Source organism: Cololabis saira, chromosome 3 (genome assembly GCF_033807715.1).
Source record: "Cololabis saira isolate AMF1-May2022 chromosome 3, fColSai1.1, whole genome shotgun sequence".
Taxonomy (NCBI): domain Eukaryota; kingdom Metazoa; phylum Chordata; class Actinopteri; order Beloniformes; family Belonidae; genus Cololabis; species Cololabis saira.
The window spans coordinates 27,703,017-27,718,064 of record NC_084589.1 but is presented as its reverse complement, the minus strand read 5'-3'; the positions used below and the strand labels follow the sequence as shown (position 1 = coordinate 27,718,064).

Genomic DNA, 15,048 nt, shown 5'->3' with positions numbered 1-15,048 from the left:
CTGATTGGCTGAGCCGCCGGGGGGGCGGGGCAGAAGGTGCTAGCCACAGTGCGCCTGCGCCAGGTCTGCCTGTTAAAAAAAAGAAACGTCACGTTCGAGCGTCAAGGCTAATTCATGGTTCCGCGTTATACCAACGCAGAGCCTACGGCGTAAGGGTACGCAGCGACGCGGGCACACAGCCGCGTACCCTACGCCGTCGTTTCAAGCTTCAGTTGGCCCTAACTTATCTGCCATTTTGTATCTAGTCCGGTCAGACGAAGTAGGTCGTCGGCGAAGAAAGAACAAATACATTATTAGTCACCTCGTTTTAAAACTTACCACTTACATCAGGGTGTTTTGAACTACATAAATATATATCTTTGATTACGTGATTGGTATTCGCGGTCGATCGACTGTTACTTTGACTAAATCCAGTTTGAAATCGTTGGGACTTTGTGTTTACCTTCCCAGGCAGAGGGCTGACGCTAGCGGCGTCGGCCCTGGTGTAGCTCCAGTAACTAGGACTCTCCTGCAGTGAAATGGCGGCCAACACGGCCTCGGCAGCCGCTACCCCCACCTGGTAGGTCAAATCCATGCAGGTTTACACTCCTTCACTGTGGTGTTTCCACGGTGTATTTACCAGTTAAACCTTCAAATGTTATTCATCGCCCTGGCCCACATGGGCGTCGACGAGGATGAGATCTAAATGCATAATCCGGGTTATGAACGCCGAGGACATTCCACCAAACAATAACATCAGGAATAGAGTACAATAGAAAGGCTTTATTGTCATTGTAGTGTAATGGGGTTGAGAAGAAAGGTTGCTGATGGGTGTTAATATATAGGTTGAATTGAATTTGAATTGAAATCTTAATTTTGAGCATACAGAAGAAAACAAAAAAAACAATTTCACAAAACAAAAAAGAATACAAATAAACAGTCATTAAACTGAATCAAAGGGAAATATACAGTACATTCATGCCCGAAAAGGAGTAAGAGGAAGTAAAAAACTTATGAGGTCCTACCCCTTGTTTCTACTTCAATTTTGCTTGAAAATAAAAATAAGAAAAAATAAATAAAACAGCAAGCTTTACGTTATCAAAAAATTATACCTGTTATTGCCAGAGAAATTATAAATAATATACATATACAACATATACAGGACTGTCTCAGAAAATTAGAAAATTGTGATAAAGTTCTTTATTTCCTGTAATGCAATTTAAAAAAAAAAAAAAAAAAAAAAAAAAAAAAGTCATACATTCTGGATTCATTACAAATCAACTGAAATATTGCAAGCCTTTTATTATTTTAATATTGCTGATTATGGTTTACAGTTTAAGATTAAGATTCCCAGAATATTTTAATTTTTGAGATAGGATATTTGAGTTTTCTTAAGCTGTAAGCCATGATCTAGCAATATTAAAATAATAAAAGGCTTGCAATATTTCAGTTGATTTGTAATGAATCCAGAATGTATGACATTTTTGCATTACAGAAAATAAAGAACTTTATCACAATATTCAAATTTTCTGAGACAGTCCTGTATATACACACACACACATCTTATCATAAACAATATAATTATTATATATACCATTTTTATAGACTTACATTGTGCTGAATCCCCACACAATCACTACCTCACGTCTCCTCTTCCCTGTATTTGGCAAAAATCTTTTCTTTGTATTTTCTTTTGAACCTGTAGATGGTTGGACATTGTTTCAGCTCCTTACTCAGACTGTTCCATAGCCTCACTCCACTGTTTGAAATGCAAAATGTTTTTTTTGTAGTTCTACATGACTGTAATTTAAAATTAATTGGTTCCCTTAATTCCTATCTCCCCTGTCTTTCCTGAAACATTTGCTGTATTTGTCCGAGTAAAGAGTTATTTCTGGCTTTGTATATTATTTGTGCAGTCCTTAACTCTGCAATATCAAACAAATGTATTATTTTGGATTTAATTAATAATGGATTGGTGTGTTCTAGATAACCAGCATTGTGCATACCGGTAATTCTGATAGCTCTTTTTTGGAGAATGAATACTGGTTCCAAAGTACTTTTATATTGCCCCAGACCTATAAGATAAGATAAGATAATCTTTTATTTTCTCCCTCAGTGGGGAAACTTATTTTGTTGTATGCAGTAATTTCAATAAGGTAAAACCATTGAACAGTACAGAGTGTGGAGTGATTTGCTATGTAGGAAGTGTCTAGCTTTTACAGTACAGATGTATTTTCTGTGAGGTTAAGCTATAATTTGTCAGATTTAAAGTTGACTTCAACATTAAAGCTGTTATATTAGCCAAGAAGAGACCCAATATGTTCTCAAGTATTGAAAGAAAATACATCTTAGCCATCTTTTGTGGATTAAATTCAATGCAAATTTTACTATAAAACACCTGTCTAAGGTATTTTGTAAACTCCCACCCTCCGAAAAAACATGACTTTTCTTCCTAGTGATTTTATATGCCTTTTTAACGCCTGAACATAATAATTATTAAATAATTTACGAGGTATTAGTTTATGAAAGAAGTGAGCGGCACGTGAATGTATGGCTTAAGTTTAGTCTGGGCTTTTTTAAAGTGTAGTCATTCAAATGTTTAAAGTTATGCATCACAAGACAAACACCTGGTCATATTTTTGCATTCACTTGCCTTAAACCCAAACCAGAAGTAAGAATTACAACAAGATTAATGAAGGATAAATATACATACATACTACTACCTACTAACCAGGCCCAAAATAATGGATTGTCTTAGTCAGATAAAGTGATAATTTCATCCTTGTACCATTGATAAGATTACTTTAAAAGTAGCAAATTAATTCCTAAACACCCCTGACTATTTTTTCCCCCCTTTTTTATGTTGATTGCAGGCACTATGGTTCTTCTGGAGATGGTCAGGTCCATGAGAATCCAGAATGGGAAAAGGCAAGGCAAGCACTTGCATCCATCAACAAGAGTCAGGCCCCTGCTAAGCCTACACAGGATAATCGAGCTACAGCAGAGGTGTGTTTTTATCTCATGCTATACGTCTCTCTTTTGCCAGGTAGCATGGATTTTGACAAATAATGTCAAAATCTTCACACATTGGTCCTTTTTTTAAAATTATTAAATTGAATATTTAACAGATAACACAAACAACAAAATGAATAAACATTTGGCTCTCAGACAGTTAGTTTCAAGTTCAATTTGCACAGGTGATATCGTTCATTTCAGGAGTCGCATATAGATACTGATTAGCAAGAAACAAAAGAAATGAGAAAACACTAAAAAGATAGAATAACTTGAATAAGAATATTACAAATTACTGGTAGTGTCAGACTGCACATTCAGAACCATGATGCAAACACTCTTGGAAAAAAATAGTGGAAAAATTAACTCCAATATATGACGGAAAGGGTTCCCATGTTTTACGGAAAGCACCATCTTCACTAAGTTGCTAACATGTCAGACAGTCGCTCTCTTTCTGGCACAGAGAGCAAACACGGTTTTGGTATGGTTTTTCTTTTAAATTTGTCAATGATGGACATACCAGATATACCAAGTAACGGATATAAAGGGCTATTGTTAATGGATAAAATCCTATTAATGTATTGGCCATTTTAGTGCAACATTTGATGATGGTAACATTTATGATGGTAATTTAGAGAGCTGTGATGATAACGAACTGAGGCAGATTTCCATTCATAATGGTCAGAGTAGTTTTACAGGCCCTCAATCATTGGTGTGTGCCCTCACTCCCAGAAACTGCCCACAATAACGACATTTCAGGAACATCTTAGCACAAGTTCCTGTCTTGTGCTAAGAACTTAACTTCGAACCTAAAAAAAACTGCTGATTGGGTATGCTGTAGAGAGGAAAAAGTAACTCCTTTTAAGGGTGTACTTGGCAATTATTATTGTGCCCAAGCATGATTGGCCCTTAAAGTCTGGTTCATTCTAACCAATGCCAGAGACACTGGCATTGGTTACAAGTGGTGTGCTAGGAAACGGTTGCACATGGGCAATGCCTGTACACAATGTAAGTATGATGCGTAGATGTAATATTGTGAAAATAATTTCACAGAGTGGTGGTATAATCCAGAGATTCAGAAATGAGATAGGACTACATCTGACCAGAAACATTCAGAATAAAACACAAAGTCTATAGTGTCACCGTTATTTGCTGTGTTCTTCTCCAATGGTCTTGATCCTTTGAAAACACATATCCTTCAAGTAACCAAACCGACACTTGATATAAGAAGATGTTGACATATACACAAGTGCTCAACTATGAGGGTCCGTCATGCCTTTATTAGGCTTCTTACTCAAGACATCTCTTTTATATTTACAGTAATGAACAAAGTTGTTGCCACATTAACAAAGTTTTCTCTTCACTTGGTTTCTCTGCCTCCACCCTTTTGTTGTTACTGTGCGTTTGTGGGTTACAAACATGGCTCCATTCAGAGAACATTCATTAGGAGAGTTGCATTTTATTTAAAGGGGACCTATTATGAAAAACAGGTTTTTTTCTTGCTTTAACATATATAAAGTGGTCTCCCCTCAGCCTGCCAACTCAGAAGGAGTAAAGCAACCAAATTCTGCAGCGTCTGTACAGCCGCCCGGATGAGCCATCCAGTCTGATGTGGCTTCTACGAGCCGTTCAGATTCTGCTCCCTTTCGTTACGTAACAAAAATGCGATTTACATAGGTTGGCCTCCGATGAAACCACGCCCACAACTAACTCCGCCGGCCGGAGCTTCCGCTATTTTTTCGTGCCGGTGTATCGTGTCATTCAGGCAGCCAATCAGCACAGAGCCTCATTATCATAGCCCCGCCCACTCAGAATCCTGCATAGATAATGAGGTTAGAGAATGGGAAGATAAAGACATGGCTCAGAGGCTGAATTTCTAATTTATTTAGCAAAAACAATCAAAAGCTTGTTTTTAAGACATTCAAGGCCTGGTTAAAATAGGTATTAGATGGCATAATAGGTCCCCTTTTATTGATAATGCCAGTGCTTTCCCACATGTTCAAATAATGCTTGAGGTTTTCTATGTACTGTTATTTATTTTTATTTGTTCAAAATTCCATGAACAGTCTGTGAGAGACCACTCGGCTACAACATATCTACTTTCGATCAAATCAGCTACGCCAAATGAGTGTTTATGATAATGCACAATTGTGTGGAGGTCCCTCACAAGGGACAGTTGCATTTCCTCCTCCTTCTGGAATAGTCAATAAAAGCTGCTGGCAGCAGGATAACCCAAACTCAACGGTAATGAATTTCAGTGCTTTGGATAGTCAACAGAAAATATAAAATAATAAGTGACAAGGTGCCACATATATTTGAGAGGTCATCTGTATACCATGGCGGCAGGCCCATGTAGTAACATTATGTGGAAAATTGGATGCAGAGGCTAAGAAATTGATCATATGCAAATATCCAACCGTACTGCACGGGCATATCAATAAATTTGACTGACATTAACATATTTTTCGGGGGTTATTGCATTCTGAGAACTGTAAATATAAATTCACCAGATATGGATGTATTCATGTGTAAATGATCATAAATGTGACTAGACATGTTATCAGTTTACAAAGATACTTGTGTAAACCATTTGCATTATCAGTCCTGTCCTTCTTCAATGACTTTATCACTGTTTTGAATTATTCTGCAATACCAAGGCTGTCTGTGTTTGTTATTTCAGGCGAGCCAGTTTCAGCCACCAGTGACTGACTCTGCTGCCATTCAGCAGCAGCAGCAGTATTATCCATGGTACCAGCAAACTCAGCCGCATTATCCTGGATACACGTATCCATATAATTACTACTACCCCATGGGACCAGTAAGTACACAAGGGAATTGTGTTTTTTTATCACTATCATTATGCAAGTAAGAAGCAAACATTACAAATCTGTTCAAACTTTCCATCCTCTTAATGTATAGTATTGCTAAACAAAACAAAGTTTTTCAGAAGATTACTTGAATTGGTTTAATTGGAGAGAATTAATTATTTTATAACAATTGAGGACAGTTTTGTACAAGATTTTACCTGTATTGAGATAAATGTAATGCACATAAATACTTATTTTACTTGAATTAAATACTACATATTTTCAGCCCGCTAAGTGCAGATAAGAAACCACACTGCCTCTGCCTGCGTCACCAGCCATCGTCCTTCCGTAGAATTGAGGCGTGTCCACCCTCTAAGACTGTACTTTTAGTAACATTGAGGAGAAGAGCAGTGTACGGGAGTCTGTTGAAAAGGTGGTGGCCCATGGCAGAGTTGCAGCTCCATCAGCTTTAGAAAGAAAGGAAGATGCAACGGATATGCTTAATTGCTAGGTATCAATAGAAACTGAATGTGGTGAAACTGCAAGGAAAATGGATCTCCAACATCTTAGTCTCTCTAACTGCAGACAGGGAGGTTCATATTTCTTTGTTGTCAAAAGGGCAGGGGGATGCATTTGTATGAAGAATTTGTTTTTAGAAAAATGTATCTAGTCCAACTGGGACATTTAATGTTGCTCATATTACTGAATCTCAAGTTTATTTTGTCTCTATGATAAAATACTTCATCAGTGTCATCAGTGTCTCACTGAACTGTGAAAAAACACTTAATTTTGAGTTGTTGGAAGGAGGTTCTTCAATTACTCCAGAGCAAATGGTGAATTAGGGAAAAAAACAAATAAAATATGACATGTCTTTTTTTTTTTTTTTTTTTTTTTTTTTTCCTTTCTTTCTTTCTTCTTCTCTTCTCTCTTCTAGTATGGAGCTTCATATCCATCAAATCAGTATGGTGTACCTTCTGGACCATACTCAGGAAATCCAACCTCTAATGGACAGGTACATAGTTTGACATTTCTTTGTGAAATCGACTAGTGAATCTCGCCTTTTATCCATAAAGCAATGTGCACATCATAAACTATATTTCAGTAACTGCCCATAACCTTCTTAAATTTAAAATGATTATGTGATGTAACTTGTGTTTTGACTCTGTCCCCAGAGGTCAGATTGCTGTATGATGCCATCTTGTGTTTTTATTCTTTCTACCTATTCTTATCCCCAAATGTTTTTGATCTTGTTCCACTGTCTAAAAACTTTTCTTTCTTTTTCTCTTTGTTTTCACAGCCTCCCCCAGTGCCTGGCATGGAAGACCAGTCTCCTAGCTACTCTACACCACAGCCTCCTCCTCCTACTACTCCCCAGCCGCCCCAGAGCCCAACCGCCTCCGAGCAACCTCCTCCGCCACCGCCATCTATTCCTCCACCACCCAATTCCCAGTACCCACCTCCTCCTTCACAAAATGCTTACAATACCAACAACACCATGTCGTACAGCCGCAACGACCCCAACCAAATGCAAGCCTACAATCATTCCCAGGGGAGGCCAAACTACGGCCAAAATTTCCAGGCTCAAAATGCCTATCAGACCTCTCAGAATAACTCTCAGCAACAACAGCTACAGAATCAGTATGGACGGGGAGAGGCCAACAAAAAACAGGGACAACAACTCTGGAATCGAATGAAACGTAAGATTTACTGCATTGTGACGATGGTTTTTATCAACTTATTTTATTCACTCATACTGTTTGACTTTGGCGACTGCTTCTGATACTGCTTGTTGGTGCCGCTTTGGAAATATGGCGCTCTATTTGTATATTCCATATTCAAACTTTCTTAAACTATCTTAGGCCAGGGAGCAGCAATGATTAAGTACATTTTCTGCTCTCGTAGAGGCACCAGGGACAGCTTCTGTGAAATTCAATATTCCTAAGAGGCAATATCCAGGTCATGGTTCCCCAGTTTCAAATCAGGCTTTTCAACCAGGTGAGCAGCCCTCAGGGTTGAATCCAACGCCTTCCTCTCCAGCTACTGCCAGTGCTGCACCGGGAGGTGCTCAAACACGGTAAGAATTGGTTTGTCTCCACAAATTTAATTTATTCTATGATCTGTGACGATATATTGATTTTTTTAAATGCTTTCTCTCCAGACCCCAAGACTGGCCTCAAGCCATGAAAGAATATGTGCAGCGCTGTTTTACAGCATGTGAGACAGAGGAAGACAAGGATCGAACAGAGAAGGTGCTGAAAGAAGTCCTACAGGAGCGGTTAAAGGACGGTTCTGCCTACACCATCGATTGGACTCATGAGCCATTACCAGAGTGAGTTTAGTTGTAAATTGGTGATTGCGTGAAACTACATATGCGTTAATGCCGTTCTTTGTTAATTGCTGTTAGCCTTTGGCAGAGTAATCTGAGTTCTGGGTCTCTTGCTGTAGATTAAAGGCCAAGCCATCTCGTTGGGAAGCCGTTTCACAGAGAACATCCGACAGTGTCCTTAATCGGGCTGGAAGTACAGTGGGTGGTGCGTCAAGAGGCAGGGGAGTCGGCCACAGACTGGGCCACTATAGAAATATCTTTTCTCAAAGGAGTCCATCCTCTAGTTCATCCCGGTCTTCCTCCCGTTCACCGTCACCCTCACACAGCCGCCACAGAGACCGCAGTAACCAAAGACACCGGCGCAGGTATGATGGATTCCTCTGCTTTTCTTTCATCATCACAGCTGTTGTGTGTGTGTGAATGTAAACATGGTGTGAATCTGTGCCCCCAGTGATTCTGGTTCACAGTCAGACAGCAGCATCTCCAGTGACCTACGGCCTCAGTTGTCAAGACGACAAAAAGGAGCACGTGGTCGTGGCAATGATAGGGACAGAGGACGTGGAGGTGGAGAGAGGGGGCGAGGAAGAGGAAAAGCCAATAGAGGAAGACGGTAAAATATGAAATTATTATTACAAGATGAAATTATACCATACATATTTGGCGGCTGTTGTTGTTGAATGCAGAGTTTTTTTTTGTTTTGTTTTTTGCTTGCTACTAGGGCTGGGCGATATGGACCAAAAGTCATATCTCGATATTTTCTAACTAAATGGCGATACTCGATATATATCTCGATATTTTTTCTGTGCCTTAATTGGGGTTTCCCCCAAAGCATTATAGCATAGCATCTCTGTTAGCTTCATTTTATTCTGAGACAAACCCTTAAAAAAACCTTCAGTTTTAATACAAAGCCTCGTGCCAAATGTCACACAGGTTCCTTTATTAACAGAGATCTGCACAATATCAAAATGTATAAAACAAATGAAATAAAAATAAACTGCCTGCATATATAGAATAAAAATGCTTCTTGAATAAAATAAAACAAATATCCCTTTCCTGCATAACAATTAAATTAAAATACACTGTACAATTAATACAATGTAGACAGTAACAGGCAGACTTTTCCACTGAGGTTGACAGTTGTGCAAATAACAAAACATTTGTGCAAATCTCAAATAAAACATTCAAGTCAATTTGTCACAAAATAAGCAATATCAAAATCATAAAAAAAAATGTAAAAAAAAAAATATATATATATTTTTATTTTTTTATTTTTTTTAAATCGATATAAACGATATTGTCTCATACCATATCGTGTTTTGAAAATATATCGATATATATTAAAATCTCGATATATCGCCCAGCCCTACTTGCTACCCTTCCATGCTATGTCAGTAGTCGGACTAATTTGAAGCTCTTTCTATCAGAAATACGGATGATTCAAATTCGGGTCCTGGAAAGAAGAGGAAAGGTGGGAATGCTGGTTTGGATTTCCATGACCCCGACAGAGAAGCTAAGAAGCAAAGCAGAGCAGCTCGTTTCCACAAGCAGCTGCGATCGGAGCCTCTGATTCTCTCCATCAATACCGTGGACCTGCCTGATGGAACACAGGAGGGCCTCAGCTGGGAGGATTGCCCCATCGTGGGGTCATGTCAGGATATCACTAAGCATTACCTGAGACTCACCTGCGCTCCTGACCCTTCCACTGTCCGCCCTGTGCAGGTAATTTAGAAATACATTTATTTCATTTTCCCATTAGTGTTATCTAAGACAGTGGTCTTGGGTCTTAATTATATTTCACCTTCACACCCATTTCAAACTCTTGAGATTTGTCATAGTATGCAGAATTAAATGGAATTGAGGATGGAGAAGTGGGATGTAGACCTGGGACCCTTTTTCTGTATACCGATATCTGTATTAATCACAGGACACTAATATCCAAACTTCATTTCTTGACTTGTGTTCACACAGGTGCTTAGAAAGTCTCTGCTGGCTGTGAAAGCCCACTGGAAAACCCACCAGGACTACACTTACGCCTGTGAGCAGATGAAATCCATACGACAGGACCTCACGGTTGGTTATCTTCATATGTTAATTTCATCCCTCAGTCTTTTCATAATGTTCACTTTGCTCAAATTTGTTCCTTCTTATTTGAATGAGTTGTTTATTTTTTCCTTCCTTGTGCTAGGTTCAAGGAGTTCGTACTGACTTCACAGTGGAAGTGTACGAGTGTCATGCACGCATTGCTCTAGAAAAGGTGACCCTGTTTTTCTTTATTATTAATGATATTGTACTACAATGAAGTGTTAACAGTATTTAAAATATACATCTATGTTTATTGCCTCGTTGTAGGGAGACCACGAGGAATTTAACCAGTGCCAGACCCAACTAAAGGCCCTGTACAAGGACAATCCCTCAGAGAACATCGGAGAGTTTACAGCTTATAGATTGATGTATTACATTTTCACAAAAAACTTTGGAGGCAAGTTCACATCTTTTGTAGGACTTCTATTTGATTATTTCATGTTAGAAATGTTTCTTCATATTTTAAAACTGTTCCATTAATGTCCCCATCAGATCTCACCACTGAGCTTGTATACTTGACCCCGGCACTGCGGGCAGATGTGTGTGTGGTTCATGCTCTTGCCCTCCGTGCTGCTTGGGCGTTGGGGAACTACCGTCGTTTCTTTAAGCTTTATCTGGCAGCTCCTCGCATGGCTTCATATCTCATTGACAAGTTTGTAGATAGAGAAAGAAAAATCGCACTTCGGGCCATGGTCAAAACGTAAGTTGAATCCCAAAACCGTTCATTGCAAATTTAAGGTATTTGCATGTTGACCCAGATGTCCTTTTTTTCTTTTTCTTCTTCTGTCCACAGATTCAGACCTGACCTGCCAGTAGAGTATGTGCAGAATAATCTGGGGTTCCAGTGCTTAGACTCTTGTTTAGCATTTTTAACTGGTTTAGGTGTTACCTTCGCCCCATACGATCCCCAAAAGATAGACTGCAAAACCAGCACAGCTTCATTAGCTGCTTCCTGAGAGGGGGGGATAGCTCAGGGAAGGGGGATGTCGAAAGGGACTGTCATTCAATCTGTTGCTCTTCAGACTGCCGGCCAGCTAGATATAGAACAACGAGGGGACTCCAGTTAGACCCATGTAGACGATACCGTTTATTCTGTCAGACCTCAAATGCCAATGTAGTTTTCTGTCGAAGATAATAGTTTAAGATGAAAGCAAATATGTCTGCATTCAGTCAGTCAGATATTGTAAGTTGGCCCAAAGTAATCTTATCTTATCACCCTTACAATGCTAGAAAAGAGAAGGACATGTTTAGATTTGGGACCATGTAATCTCAGCACTTTGGAGACCAACAAGTTCTAGAAGTAGATCAGGGAGGTGCCTCACCCTCGTGGTTCCTTTTCCTTACCCCAATCAGATTTCAGCGCTAACAGTATTCTTTTTTTTCCTTCCTCAAGTCAGCAGCTCAGATATCTGAAGATTCACCTGAAGGGCTTGTCAGTCAAAAGTGATACACAAACCACACTTTATCAAGTCATTCCTCCAACTCTGCTGTGTGGAGTCAAGCCTACGGAATCAAGATAACTCAGCATTTCCTCTTATGAACTGTGAGAAGATCCCAGTAGTTTACTGGAAAGAAGAAGAAGAAGTGGTTTGTATGTCCTGCCCTGCATCCTGTTTTCCTCATCATATTCACAGCTGGCTCTTCATCCTGTCCCTTATCCCCATAGAAGAAATGGACTGTGGCCCAAAGTCTCGTTCCTGATGACGCAGTATTAATCTACAGTTGTGAAGTGGGTTTCTAACCCCGCAGAAAAGTCTGATGGGCATTGACTTTATTTTAAGGAATAAGTGCCCTTTTTCAAGAGTAGATTCACATCACTTCACACCCCACAAAGTGGAGCTTCATCTCTAAAGTCGCAGGAATTGCAGCCTCGGGGAGAAACGCCTGCCAGCACCTGAAATTCAACACGATCCTATTCAGCAGCGATGATACCCGTCTTTCATCCAGCTTTAACCTCACCAGCTGTTATTCAAAAGAAACTGGCTGCAAACTCCGGTTTGGAATTTGATGTGGCAGAGCATCAGAGGAAACCGTAACAGCTTCATCAAAGAGGAATAACGAGTGGTTTGTATGCTACAGCTGCATCTGACGTCTGCAAGGCTGGTAAGACAGAGGGACTTCTGGAAGGAGGTGGATGATGGTGCAGCAGACATCACCTCACGTTTTCTTCTGCGTTAAATGTTTTCTGTTTTGTGTGTGAATTTTTATTTTTTTTTTAATTTTATTTTTTGACAGTATTTGCTTTCCTCTTGACAAATAGATAAAGGATCAGTCTAATGTTGTGATATTTAAAATGACAGAAGTGTAGATCCCTGAATTTTCACTCCATAGATGCACAATTCTAGTATACGTTTTAAATCAAAAGGTGAATTGAACACTGATTCATCATTTTATGTAAATGTACCTACAAGTTATGCAATTATTAAAAGCTGTTGCAACCAGATTATCAGAGAAAAGAAACTAGGTACTTTAAATGGAATAATCCATATTTTCCAATTGGCTATTGAGCCTGTCTGGATTGATTTCTCTCTGCTGTGACTGGTCCATTGAGGATTGATTGGTTGATATTAACATATTAAAATAGTAGCGATTTAAACAACTAAAAAGTTTGAAGACATTTTCCCCATACCATCACAATCTTGCTTTAGGTTCTGTGTAGCCTCTCGCCATCGTAATGTTCAAATTGAATGTTTGTGCATTATATTGTTCCTCATTATCAGAGGAGTTTTTTAAAACATATTAAATGGTATTGATTACAACTACAGAGACATGGAGCCTAATGTATTAAGGTATTTCATTGGAGCAGGTCTGGATGCAGATTTGATGTACATTTTACATATTTACTTATCAGCAGAGTATATTGTAAATGTATCATATTGATGACTACTGTTTAATTATGACATAGTATAGTTTTTTTTTTTTTTTTTTTTTTATTTATTTTTATTTTTTTTCAAACTAATGGTAAGTGTGAGGTTTTTTCCCCCCCGGGATCCTAAAATTCAGATTATGTACACAGGTCTGGATTGGATGTTGTTTGCCATATCTGTAAGACAAATTTCAATAGAGCCAGAAAACATAAACGTGCCTGTCAAATTGTAAAATATCAAGCCCAACTAAACCATGTGGAGATAAATAATTATTGAAAGTGTCCCTGAATGGCCGTTAGTCATAACTGTGTGACTCGGGCCGCCACTGCAAATTGTTTTCATGGTTGACACTTTCCACAATGAATTGAAAGCAGGTCCACAGATCGTTCTTGTAGTTTCAGATCAGTATTTTGGCAGATTGTTGACCGTAATTTCAGCGGATATTTTGCATTGACAATGATCTCAACATGTCTTTTCTTTTCCCCCTTCATTTACCCTGTCCTTTGTCGTCTGCCGCTACCTTCCCTCACTCCCCAAACTTCCTCCCATGCCACCATGCCTCTCATTCTTCAGCTCGTAGCACTGCTGCATTGCAGGAGCACACGAAGGGAAAAGTGGGCGAACCTCCTCCAGACGCCTGCCGGAGAGAGAATTGTGAGCAAGTCTTTGCTTGACCCACTCACGTTGAAGCCATTCAGCTGGTTAAAAACATGGGAGCCTCACATGAAATTTACAAAAATGTTGATTTGCTGCTAACTCAAATATTTAAGACATTTATTTGTGTAACAAGATAGCTAATTTGTTTTAAAAACGATACCTAATAGATCCTGTGATTTTGGTTTCTGTTTGTCCAGGTGCATTTGCAGTGTTTGAGTAGTGCGCCTACTTGGCTCACAATTGATCTTGTTTTGGTTCCTTTTTGTTTTGTTTTGTTTTTTTGTTTTGTTTTATTTTTAGTAGTCATCTGTTTTCTGCCTGTTGGATTAACAGACTTCTGCAGGTGAAGTGTTGAGTTAGAGCTTCATTTAAAGAGATTTACCCCTCAACATGGAATAAAATGTGTCTGGACATGCAGAACATGTTTTTCCAAGTCATCTACATTTGATATCTTTAAAGTTACAGTTCTAAGGTTTGTCTTTAGGCATGCTAAGAACATTTGTCATTTGTAAGATTTTGACACAGTGTTAAATTGTGTAGATCTTATGCCTCAGCATTGATATGCCCCAGGGATGTTTGATGTATTTTTATTTTTTTGCTCATACAAAAATCACCCCCTAGATGACTAACAGAACACATTTTCATTTAGTTACCCTCTCCCTCTGGTACCAGTCATATTTTCCTGTATTCTTTTGTTTTTAATTTGCTCCCATGTTACTGTTTACCTTCATTAGTCTTTGTAACTCCTGACTTGATACTTGACACTGGAAGAACTCTCATCTCCCTCCTCCCTTCACTTGTTCATTTTCTGCCATATCCGTTTAACTCGTTCTAATTTGGATTTATCTTTTCTCACTTTCTCTCATCTCCTCTCCTGCACGGTGCTCTCCTCTCCACAAACCTCTAGTCAATATTTCTCTTCTCAGTCTTTCTTTTCTCTTTGTCAAATACGTTTGTGACAGTTTGCTGTGTGCAACTAGTCGCTCTCTCTAGTAAGTATTGTATTACATCTGCAGTGCTTTAATAGTTGGTTTCATTTCACTAACAACCCAAGCTGAAGTTTGATCTGCAACACCCTTTCCCTTCCCCTCCCTTCCTGCTTCTGAACAGATCTGAAATGGAAAACTGCCATTTTGTAAATATTTTGTAAATATTTTTTTGAATTAATAAAATTGAAGAACAAAGAATTCTGTCTATTTTTCATTTCACTGACATTTAAAGAAGTGTAACTTGCCAGTGTTGGTTACAAAAAGAAAAAAAAAGAAAAAGATGAGTCTTGTGACTTGTGAAAACTTTATTGTAAGAGGTCAAATAGAGC

General features: G+C 38.9%; 1 protein-coding gene across 3 annotated transcripts; it reads left to right on the top strand.

Moving 5' to 3' along the window:
- Positions 1-233: 233 nt before the first annotated feature.
- leng8 (leukocyte receptor cluster (LRC) member 8) lies at positions 234-14,917 on the top strand. 3 transcript variants are annotated; one of them, XR_009777690.1, is made up of 16 exons: positions 234-559; positions 2,853-2,985; positions 5,672-5,809; positions 6,733-6,810; positions 7,096-7,495; positions 7,701-7,872; positions 7,957-8,127; positions 8,244-8,489; positions 8,576-8,734; positions 9,549-9,843; positions 10,093-10,194; positions 10,310-10,378; positions 10,474-10,603; positions 10,699-10,906; positions 11,000-12,309; positions 13,647-14,917. XR_009777690.1 is itself a non-coding variant. In XM_061716976.1 (15 exons), the coding sequence occupies exons 1-15, from the start codon at positions 519-521 to the stop codon at positions 11,160-11,162; spliced, it is 2,412 nt and encodes an 803-aa protein (XP_061572960.1). In that variant the 5' UTR covers positions 234-518; the 3' UTR covers positions 11,163-14,917. The 3 variants fall into 3 exon arrangements, 2 of the variants coding, with proteins under 2 accessions (XP_061572960.1, XP_061572959.1); XM_061716976.1 differs by having other exon boundaries at positions 7,794-7,872; positions 11,000-14,917; XM_061716975.1 differs by having other exon boundaries at positions 11,000-14,917.
- Positions 14,918-15,048: the final 131 nt, after the last annotated feature.

Coding starts and splice junctions, on each gene's coding strand:
- leng8 (XM_061716975.1), top strand. CDS start 519: ATGGCGGCCAACACGGCCTCGGCAGCCGCTACCCCCACCTG. Junction 6,811..7,095: donor ATCCAACCTCTAATGGACAG/GTACATAGTTTG, acceptor TTGTTTTCACAG/CCTCCCCCAGTGCCTGGCAT. Junction 9,844..10,092: donor CCACTGTCCGCCCTGTGCAG/GTAATTTAGAAA, acceptor GTGTTCACACAG/GTGCTTAGAAAGTCTCTGCT.